An 11,154-nucleotide genomic window follows, 5' to 3' on the forward strand; every position below is an offset into this window, starting at 1 on the left:
GAAGAACCTGGAAATCCTATGGAACCCCTTTCGTTATCAAATATGAGAATACCACCATGCCTCTGGCATTCATCCGACTTATTCACTGGCCATGGTCTTGTCATCGTCATCTATATCGTCTCCTTCATCGTCCATCTCGCTTTCGATGCCTTCACTCTCAATATCTTGTACAGGTATGCTGAATTCACAATTGTTGTACTCTTCTTTCTCATCTTCTGTCTTGGGGTGCATCTTCAACCACTTCATTCTGGGACCGCTAGCACTCAACTCATTGATCTTGAAGCCGAACAATTTCAAACCAAAGTCGTTCTGGTTGAACTTGTTGATTCTGATTCTACATTGATTTTCAATTTCCGGGAACATCTTGACTAATAAGCCAGAGAAGGTTGTTCCAAAGAATGCACCGTCAATGTTCAAATACCTGCTGCTTGATGGAATATATATGTCATTACAGCAAGGGCAGTACAACCTGACGGTTTCCTGACCCGGTATATCGGTAGAACCTACAGGTATCAAATGCATTCCGTCACAAAAGTATCTTGGACAAGAGCCAAACTCATTTCTCTCGAACTTCGATGCCATGGCGGTCAAACCTGGCTTGGATATGATGTATCTAGCATGGATTAAACCGTATAACAACTCTGCGGAGTGGGCAAGCAATGCTTTGTTGGGGAGCTCAGCCTTTGCGCTTTTGTTGGAGGAGTTATTGTTATTGTTGTTAGAGTTGGAGTTGGAGTTATTATTAGTGGTATTATTGGTGTTATTTGTGCTTGTACTTCTGCCGTTGAGCAATGTTTGGTCGTCGTTGTGGTCTTCGGCTGTTTCCACCTGGTAGTCCAAGATGGTGTAAAGAGCCTCTCTATAATATGGGACTTGCAGCGACAAGCCAGTCAAGTTGAAGTCATCTTCAATGAACTCTTGTGCAACGGGGACGAAGTAGTCGTGGCCAAAGAGCTCACAGAACTGCTGAATCCAAGGTATATAGTCTTCTTCGGGGTCGCTTGGCATGATGAGGACTGATTTTGTTGATAAAAGGTAGGGTTTTAGCGAGGCCGATGGGGATTACAAGGGCCCAAACGGTAGATAGCGAATCCAGGTTGTTACAGGTAAGTCAGGGGCCGTTTTAATGGAATGTTGATGAGGTTTGAACCACGATTCTCTGTGAAAATAGCGATTCGCTGTGGATGACAAAGGTAACAAAGCGGCAAGAACAAGCAAACAAAGTAAATGAAAGACACTCAGAATCCGCTGGGTGAAATGGGTATTTACTTGTGTTTACTTGTGTTGTGTTGTGATGTGTTTGTGAGTGAACCAAGTAACCGGTGAAAGATCAAGTCTTCAATCAGTAATCAGTAATCAGTAACAACTAACTGCTAAGTATTAAATACTAATTTTACCTACTAACCACTAACCGATGAGTGTTCTGGGTGGAGGGGTGATACGGTGTTTGAAATGATGGACAACAAGAATGTTAGCCGCCGTCCACTATATTAACACTTTAAACAGTTGTAACAGTTGTAACAGTTGTAACAGTTGAAAGTCTTGTGTTGTATTCCACTGTTAAGAAGTGACAGTGATTTTTACAACACGCCGTCTACGAAAAAACGACATTTTTAAATTTGGGCTTGTGCGGTGTGGATGTTTTGTGGGTGGGAGAGAAGTTTTTTGTGGGAGAGAAGAGGAGTGTTTAGTGAGGAGAGTTTAGTAGGAGAGGAGAGTAGCGAGGAGTGTCTTTTTCGTGGTGGTAGTCTCTTAGTCTAATCGGTTACAGTGTTAGTGTTTATGTGTTAGTTTTTTTGTCTGTTAGTGTTCACTGTGTTATTCTTTCTGTGCTGCTCTTCAATGTAAGTCTTGGGATTGTTCGTCATTAGTGTATCATTAGTGTTTTATTAGGTCGGTAGTCTTTTCTGTGTCGTTAAATGGTAGCCTTTTCATTGTTAGTCTTTCGTGTCTCTTTAGAGTAGTACCCTTTTGTGTGTCTTTGTGTTAGTCTCGTTGTCTTTAGGATGTTAGTTTTTAGTGTAGTAGCCTTCAGAGTGGTAGCCTTCAGAGTGGTAGCCTTTAGGTGTTAGTCGTTTGAGTGTCTTGGTTACTCTTTAGGTGTAAGTCTTGCGGTCTTCAGTGTGCTACTCTTGAGGTGTTACTCTTTAGGTGTTACAGGTGCTACTCTTTAGGTGCTACTCATTAGGGTGTTACCAGTCTACTGTGTTAGTCTTTTCTGTGTAGGTAGGATTTAGCAAGTTAAGATATTTAGAGAGTTAGTGTGAGTGTTAAAGAATGCTAGTGTAAGCGACAGTTAAAGCATGTTGATAGTGATTCAGTGCCAATTGGATTAAGAGAGTTGGAGCGTACTGTGTTAATTACGAAAACGTATGCGTGCTATGAGTAAGTGATGTTAAGAGTATTGAAAGTGAGCAAGAGCCAAGTATTTGAGAGAAGGTGTGAATGTGAAGTGACGTTGTGAGTGTAGTGATAAGTCTGTTGGAAGTGTTAATTTGTGAGTGGGAGGAGTAGAGAGTGTTAGTGTCGAGTCTTGATTTTTCTAACAATATTTATAGTATTAGTAGTAATGTTAAGAGTATTAAAAATGACAGTACTATGAAAGTTAGTAGCACGGTGTTGAGCGTGTGATCTTGAAGAGAACTGGTAATGTTATCAATATTATGCTAGGGTATAGACGTTGTTAAGACTATGAATGTGATGTGTGTAAAGTGTTACGTGAACTTCTGTGTGAATTGGTTAATATGAGAGCTGGCTCAGTCAATGGAAGCAGTGTAGCATGCTATTGAGAGAGAGTCAGTATGAGTGTGTGTATTAGTTTAGATCCAGTAGCATTTGTGTATATTAAACTGTTTCTCTTGGTATTAAGTAATCTTCTTCTAATCTTCATTATTTAGATAGAAGAATACGTAGATCTGTATTTATGTACATATTGATCTTATAGATCTGAGATCTTTTTATATTACATGATCTATGTAACGTATATAAGTACAAGCCAAAACTGGAGATCTCTCTCTTTGCATCTATGGTCTACATATTTGAAGTAATATATAACACATATAGTAAAGTAATAATCAATTGAATAGAATATACGAATACATGTACAAGCCAAATGTACATAAGTCATTTTTTTTATGTGTCTATATTTTGCAGCCATTAATTAAGAGTATCATTAATTACAAAAGTACCAACAATTAAAACTACAAAAGATCAATATCCATCTAGTATCTTACTATCTTTTCTTTACCTAGAATGGATGTATCTTAGTGAACTTGTACATACTTGATGCATATGTCTTTACATGGCTTATGTTGTCTTAGGTCTATATAATTAGTTCGGGACGCCAGTTGAACATGTGTTTTCCCACTGAATATAAGAGTATTCTACTGAATTTCTATGGCTTCATAAGAAGGAACGAAGTCTGCTAACTGGAAATTCCTGAGGAGCAGTTGCCGTCATTATAGCTACAACAGCACAACAAATTGGAGCTGCTGAACCGTTGTATTAGTGATGTGATAAAACCGATTTGTTGATTCTACGCTGGGATCGTCCAAGAGTGAGACAGTTTTTCTCTAGCGAAGATGGTCAGTACAACCCAGCGACAAATATCCACCGACTGTCGCTATTTTCTACTATGAAAGGTCAAGCACACTCTTCGATGACACCTCTGATAACCTATGATAATTGGTGATAACCTACGATAATTTCTGATAACCTCATTCTCTGATAAGCCCCGATATCCTCTAATGACACCTCCACCTCCAATGACACCTCCAATGAAACCTCCTCTGACACCTCGCTCTGACACCCCCACCACCAGCGAGACAGCCCCGTATTTCTTCCCACTAATCACAGCGAGACGACACAATTTTAGCGAGACATTTCACTAAATCCTCAAAACGTCGCTAAGTCCATTCAAAAAACAAATTTATTCATTTCATACTCTTCCTTCCTGGTTACTTCTTCTGAAGACTTCCACTTTTCACAGTCAATTGAAGGGGTTTAAATATCACAATCGATATCGGATATCTTCTTTCACGTAGATATTGAATTATTTCAACCAGATCACCAAAATCCCATTAACATAGTCGACAATCGCTTGTGTTCTTCTTTTTTTGCCAACGAGTTATCTTCAATTCTCCATTTTCTTTTAATCTTTCTTTCACCACTCGGATCGCTTCGATAACTTCTGATTCACTGTCCACCGTCATTATAGATATTGAAGAAAGTAGAAGACTCAGCTCACAATCAGTTACTCAGCTACTCAGTTACTCAGAAAACTACTACTACTAAAAGGCCAAATCTCTTCTTAGAATGGTCTCTATAGATTTACATCCATATACCCTTGTGGTATCGCTGTTCATAGTCCTCGCTCTCAGGAATTTCATCAGCTTCATAGGAAAGAACAGCGTGCAAGAGTTCGTCTGGCTGCTCTTTGTCAAATTCGGCTCCAGATTCGGAGTCAGCAAGTCCTTCATTGCCTACTCTGCCAAAAAAGAGGAATTGCACAAGGTCAACAAAGAAAAGAAAGCCATCAGCGCCCAGGATCAATACGCCAAATGGACAAAGTTGAACCGTCAATCAGACAAACTCTCAGCTGAGCTTAAGTCCTTGGAAGAGGTAATTGCTCAGAATAAAAACTCGGTTAATAGACTAGTCGGTTTGCTTATTACAGTCCTTACCACCGTCCCTTTATGGTTCTTCAGAATCTGGTTCCGTAAGTCAGTATTGTTCTATCTCCCAACAGGCGTATTCCCTTTCTATGTGGAAAGAGTATTTGCATTACCATTTTTCCCAAGTGGAGCTGTTGGATTAACGGTGTGGATTTTCGCTGTAAACAGCGTAGTTTCTTCGGTGCTATTCTTGGTCAGCTTCCTCTTTGAAACGAAACCTCCATTCCCTGAATTGAAGCAAAAAGTTGAAGAGGTTAAAGAAGAGAAGACCTCGTCCAAGCCAGAGCTCATCGAAGCCAAGACCAACTGAGTACCAATGCGTTCTATCAAGCATTGAGAAAGAATTTCTAAAGCTCCACTTTACATCATCGAGCAAGCATTTCTATAGCTCCACTTACACCATCTCATTTCGAGTCGTCAAGAACTCTTCATAATTGAAATTAATATACAGCTTAATATATACAATATCCCCTTCATTCTTCATTATACCTCGTTTGTCTGAAGTATTTCATTAAATCTCGATACCATACAATCATGTAGCTCTTTGCTTCCTGTTGTATCGTTGAACTCATAACTGTTTATCTTGGATCTCTTAATATCTTCATTAAAGCTTGCAACTGATTTATGGATAAGACAGTCCACTACTTGTGCCTTTTCTTTCACAACGTTCTCCAAATGGAAATCACTACCAATAGCCAAGTAATACCACGAATCAACGACCTTTGTCCAACATTGAAGTGCAATGGAGTAACTATAAACATCAGCCGAGGAATCGGTAATGATAAACGGCGACCCATCTTCTGGATTCATGTCTAACACACGAAGATTTGGCATAAGCAAGGAATTCACTTTTCTTCCATTAGTACCGTCTTTTGTAATTGAACCATTTGCTCCATTGATAGAACTTTTACCTGGTGCTTTAGGTATTTCAACTGCATTGAGAATAGGAGCTATAGAAACTCTCTGCAATATGCCCTGGATGTTACGCTGAGTGTTGGATAATTTCCAGGTATAAACCAATCCCGTATTCGTTAAAATCATCAAGAACTCTTTCCTGTGTTGTATGGTGATGATATTCTCTCCCAATGAAAACCCAGGACAAAGGTAAGAGCCTGTTTGTGCATGTAAAATCTGGATGACGCCTTGGAACGACACGAGAACGATGTAAGCTAGTTGATCTTCCAAGACAACTGGTAAGAGATGTTGTATTCTGTAAGGAAAGAAGAGAGTGTACTTTCGTAAATCTTCTGACGTATTATCAGAAACAATAACCCTTGTGGCATCGTCAAAATCAATGCTGTCGTCATAATCAAATTCATCATCTGCTGGTCGCCATCTTTGGCCATTTCTGATTTCAATGGTAGTCAATACCGATTTGGAAGTTGTAATGGTGTCATCACTTATGAGCTCATTGGGGAACTCGGAATGCTTTACTCCTCTTAAGATGACTGAAAAGAGGAGTTCTTCATCCACATCAATAACTGTGCTATTTGGGATTTCTGCCTGGATATCCTTTGAATTGTTAGTTATACTGTTCAAGATCAAGTTGACCTCATGGTTAAGGATTGACTGGTTATTGAACAATGACTCCGGCAAATGGGATACAAACTTGAAGCAACTTGGGTACCTGACTTCCATTACCAAACGCTTGAACTTATTTCTCTGTCTACGAAGCGAAGCTTCGGATAAGTTCCCTTGATTGGTTGTTGGGTTTGCGCTTTCGTCTATTCCCATATCCTCATTGTCGTTATCTTGATCTTCGTTTTCTTGGTTGTTTATGTACTGATTGTTGACATTCTTCAACTTAAGACCATGAACCGAAGTCTGTATTCCTAATCTCGGCAAGAAATACGATGGCTTGGATATCTTTGAATTGTTTTGTAGTTTCTTTTGGTGAGGAGTAAGTTTTATAGTTGAAATAAGAGTTGAGGACTTGCTAGATGATACTGATACAAGTGTCGGTGCCACCTTCTTCTTACCATTTTTGGTAATGATAACGTTTTGAACTAGCCTTGTTGCTTTCTTTGGTGACAGGGTTACCTTATCAGCCGGTTCCTGTGATTTAATCTTTTGCGGTGTACTGAACCCGTTTGAAGTCTCTGCTTCCGCTTTAGCTGATACCAAAGGTTCAGCATCCACTATTGGTGACGGCTTTAACAACAGTTTGCTATCATTCTTGAGCTTGGATTCAGACTCATCTTCTAACATCAACTGCTCTGTGCTTTCAGGAAAGATAGCAGATTCTCTATCTGCACCATATCTATGAAGTTGGGCGTCAATGATATCCTCATTAACCACCTTTCCTAGTTCATTGGTCTCGAAAGCAACACACGTAATGGAGCCATCAAGACAACTGAAGTACAAATTTTCTCCATCTGGGGACCAGCAAATATCAGTAATAGAATTGTCTGCTATATTTTGTGCTACCACAATAGGTCTACTATTGGCTGTTGACCAAATGGCAAGTGTTTGGTCTTGGCCACCTGTAGCTAGGATTGTGGAGAATTGAGTATCGTTGCTGGACTTCTTACTGTTAGTATCACTGATGTCGAATAATCTTGGAGAAAAGGAACACACTTCACAAGGAGCTTCGTGGCCTATCAATGAGATATCTGTTCCCCAATTACCTCTGTTAATAATTGATACAGACGGAACTGGCCCATTGGTAGCATTCGGCACTGCAATATGTTGTCCATCTGGGGACCAACTCATTCTTCTGAAGTATGACGTTAAAGGGGACTTCTTGAAAGGGTCCATGACTATATGTTCCATTTGGAACTCGTAATTATTATACTCATTAAGCTTCTTGTAGTATCGGAAGATTCTCACGGTTCTATCATCCGAAGCAGTTGCAAAGAACTTGTTTGCTGGATCAAAAACAATACCTTTGACCATAGACTGGTGAATGTCGTAACGTTTGATACGCTCAAATGTCAATCCGTTCCAGATGATAATCAGCCTATCCAATCCTACTGTCACAAGCAAAGATCCGTCTGGCGACCAACATATATCTTGAATATCATTATCATGAGCCACTAATCTCTTTCGCACAGTCCAATGCTCTAGATCTGCTTCTACTTCTCCAAACTGCTTAGGTCTATTGGCCTGCTCTTCGTCCTTTTCCCAAATCAAGCAGATCTTGTCATCTGATCCAGAAGCCAAGAAACGCCCATCTGGAGAGAATTTTACGCTGGTGACTACACCATTGTGTCGACTCACGGAGCAAAGTGGTCTTCGAAGCGACTCCAGGGGTAGACTGCTTTCTATAATTGGCAATTTTGTTGATATCTGTTGTTCAGTTTTCTTCTTTTTACCACTGGTGCCATTTGAACTAGTTGTTGTAGAGGAACCAGTGCCTGATCCGGATCCCGTTCCCAATGCATTGGCGGTATTCGTAGGCTCGATGTCACTCAATTTGACGAATTGCTGGATAGTTTTGGTATCCCAGATTTTGACGTTACCGTCCAAACCACCGGACGCTAATCTGGAACCGTCGGAGCTGATTGTTACTGAGTAGCATTCGATATTTTTGTTTTCGGCTGGAGCTGAGTTAGTAGATGGACAAGATTTGAGTTGAGAGTATGAACACTCATTGGGAAAAGTTTACTCACTTCGATGACCAAACCATGGTAGTTTAAGTATACGCATGGATTTGTGTTATGGGCTAATTGAGCTGCTTAGCTGTGTTTTTATGATATGTTAAAATAGGTAAAATGCACTGATAAAAAGAATTCAAGAATTCAAGAATTCAAGTCTCTCTATAACCTCTCGGATAAACTATATGTATAAGTATATTATATGTATATGTATATCTCAAATATGCATATAATAATCTGTACTGTAATGTACTATTCACCAATACAGTAAACTATGAAAAAAAAATGTCATATATTATATATAATATATCATATAACATGCAATTATCTAAAATACACTTGTTCAAGTTTCACAGTATCGAACATAACTGTTAGTACGATTTCTGTAGCTAAGAAACCTAGACTGTATAATGTTGACTACTCTCTTAGTGTTAATATACAATATACAGAGACAAACGGTGCTACCTTGTCATAGTTAAGAGAGAAGTTGGCTTGTGCACTCCAAGTGTGAAAAGTAAGTAAGACATTGCAAAAAATGGTAAGTGTTGTGAGGGCAGGGATAGCAGGGATAGCAGGGAGTATACAAGGAGGGGAAGGGGGGACTCTCGATATATATGGTCATGATCGAATATGACCGTTGCAACAAGTCGTATGGACTACAAAATGATATCAATAAAGCCCACTAGTAGCAATATATGGACTATATATGACTATATATGTTAATGAATTCAGTACTATGAAAACTCGCGCTACCATACAAACAACGAAGTTTAGCTGCAAAATATGTATAATAACATGATATTCGCCAATAAATCCCCCCTCCGGACACCGCTATTGAATACAAAGAGTATTTTAGGCATACTAATACACGTCTAGCAATAAGTTATATTCATACAAGAATTCTAGTTATATATAATAGAGCATTCGGTTAAAAGCTAATCTACTCAAGACCATACTCAATCTTGATGGCCTTACCAAACTTCTCCAAACCATGCTCCAAAGCATCCAATGGAACAGCTGCATAGGTACCTCTGAAGAAAATGTGGGTCTTGTGAGATGAGTTCTCTGGAAGTTCCTTTTGTGGTGGGTCAGACTTACCCTCGGACTTGAACCAAGAACCTGGGATCATCAAACATCCTTGCTTGATACCCTGCTCGTAAATAGCAGTCTCGACCTTCAATGGGTCTTCACCAAACTCCTTGAATTTAGGGTGCTTGGAAGCATCAATAGTGGTGGTGAAGAACATACCAGCCACTGGTGGAACAAAGGTCACAACATCCTGAGGGAAGTATTGGGCTACAGCATCGATGGCAACATCTCTCTTGTGGGTGTACTCGGCTCTCAAACCAATCAACCAGTCCAAGTATCCACTCTGGCCCCATCTTTGTAACAAACCGTTTGTCAAGGACTGGGTAACACCGGAAGGACATTGAATAGAAACTTCGTGCAATCTGACAAATCTTTCCAAAAGTGTGGCTTGACCAACAATCCATCCAAATCTCAAACCTGGAGCCAACACCTTGGAGAAAGAGTCCAATCTAATGACTCTTCCCTCGACATCGAGAGAAAGGAAAGAAGGAACCAAGGCAGAGATGAACTCTTCGTGGCTATGAACATGCTTACCTCCTCTAGAAGCCTTGTCGGTAGTGTAGGGTTCCATTTGAAGGAAATAGTATGGCTCGTCTTCGACAATAATGAAATCGTGCTTAACAGCCAAGGCATAGATAGCCTTTCTTCTTTCAATGCTCAAACAAGAACCAGTTGGGTTTTGTCCAGTACAGATAGTGTACAACAATTTAGGCTTTGGGCCAACCCATTGGTCGAGCAAGGAAGACAAAGCTTCTGGAATAAGACCGTATTCGTCCATTTGAACAGGAATGGTGTTGACACCTTGAGCTTGGACGGTTTCCAAAGCTGAACTGAATGAGTACTCTTCGACCAAGATAGAGTCACCTCTGGTGACGAAAGTTCTCAAGGTAGCATCCCAGGATTCCGTGTTACCGACAGAAGCAATAAGATCCCAGTCAGCGTATGGAACCTTATGGATCATATCAGTATGAGTCTTGAGGAAGTCGGTGATTTCTGGCTGTCCTTCGGTGAAACCGTATTGTAACGATCTGGCCAATTCGATGTCCTTGTTCTCTTCCTTGTTCTTTGCAGCTCTTTTGTAGATCTCGATGACGGTCTTATCGGCGTCAGTGATCTGGGCGCCAATTCCATTGGCGAAGCCTGGAGTTGGTACGTCGGCGGTGATCTTGTCGAAAGGGAAGTAGTCAGCTAAAGGAAGACCTCCACCAAGGAAGGTCATACCTGGCTGCTTGAAGTATCTGAAAGCAGACTTCAAAGGAGAGTTGTTTCTGGAAACGGCTTCTTGTGATAACAAGTGCTTCAAGTCTTTAGATTGTGGCTTGGACATGACGGGTGATATCTATAGATCTAGTGGTGGGAACTAACAGTTCAATTGTATAACTGGAATCAAGATCAAGATAAATAGTGAAAAGAAGTTCCGTATGGATTATCTTTTGAAATTTATGAAATTTATCTTTTGGAACAATGTAAATGTATCTATAGGACGTGGAAAAGACCAATGACCAATGAAAATTTAATGTTACAAGTGAACGAAGTAAACGAAGTACACGAAGTGGTATCGATATCGATTCAGTAACGAAAACGAAAGCGAAAACGAAAACGATCAAGGAAACTTAAGAAGACAAGAACTTAAGTTAAGCGTGGAAGTCGGCTAATGAGACTAATAGAACTATTAGAAATTAACAACTTAGTCAAAGTGAATACTAATGGAAGAAACTTGGAGAAACTTGACTTTTCTTCAACTAAAATTCAACTAAAATTCAAATTCAAATTCAACTTCAACTACCTTATTGAAC

At 39.9% G+C, this 11,154-nt stretch overlaps 4 protein-coding genes across 4 annotated transcripts; 1 reads left to right on the plus strand and 3 right to left on the minus strand. All coding sequences in view use genetic code 12, as the record gives it.

The window, feature by feature from the left end:
- Window positions 1-78: 78 nt before the first annotated feature.
- On the minus strand, window positions 79-1,008 carry CKB1 (casein kinase 2 regulatory subunit; the record flags this gene model as incomplete). Its single annotated transcript, XM_064918532.1, has 1 exon — window positions 79-1,008. One exon carries the CDS (start codon window positions 1,006-1,008, stop codon window positions 79-81), a length of 930 nt encoding a protein of 309 aa, XP_064772767.1.
- A 2,956-nt stretch (window positions 1,009-3,964) lies between these two features.
- RJT20DRAFT_130872 (GET complex subunit) lies at window positions 3,965-5,118 on the plus strand. The gene has a single exon (XM_064917867.1). The coding sequence runs from the start codon at window positions 4,315-4,317 to the stop codon at window positions 4,981-4,983; it is 669 nt and encodes a 222-aa protein (XP_064772768.1). The 5' UTR covers window positions 3,965-4,314; the 3' UTR covers window positions 4,984-5,118.
- On the minus strand, window positions 5,119-8,568 carry HIR1 (Hir1p). The gene is made up of 2 exons (XM_064917868.1): window positions 8,285-8,568; window positions 5,119-8,212 (listed from the first exon to the last, which is right to left on the minus strand). The coding sequence occupies exons 1-2, from the start codon at window positions 8,319-8,321 to the stop codon at window positions 5,157-5,159; spliced, it is 3,093 nt and encodes a 1,030-aa protein (XP_064772769.1). The 5' UTR covers window positions 8,322-8,568; the 3' UTR covers window positions 5,119-5,156.
- Window positions 8,569-9,135: 567 nt separating this feature from the next.
- ARO8 (bifunctional 2-aminoadipate transaminase/aromatic-amino-acid:2-oxoglutarate transaminase) lies at window positions 9,136-10,847 on the minus strand. The gene has a single exon (XM_064920939.1). The coding sequence runs from the start codon at window positions 10,683-10,685 to the stop codon at window positions 9,210-9,212; it is 1,476 nt and encodes a 491-aa protein (XP_064772770.1). The 5' UTR covers window positions 10,686-10,847; the 3' UTR covers window positions 9,136-9,209.
- Window positions 10,848-11,154: the final 307 nt, after the last annotated feature.

The sequence above is a fragment of the Scheffersomyces xylosifermentans genome, assembly GCF_036884685.1.
Source record: "Scheffersomyces xylosifermentans strain CBS 12540 chromosome Unknown RJT20scaffold_7, whole genome shotgun sequence".
Lineage (NCBI taxonomy): Eukaryota > Fungi > Ascomycota > Pichiomycetes > Serinales > Debaryomycetaceae > Scheffersomyces > Scheffersomyces xylosifermentans.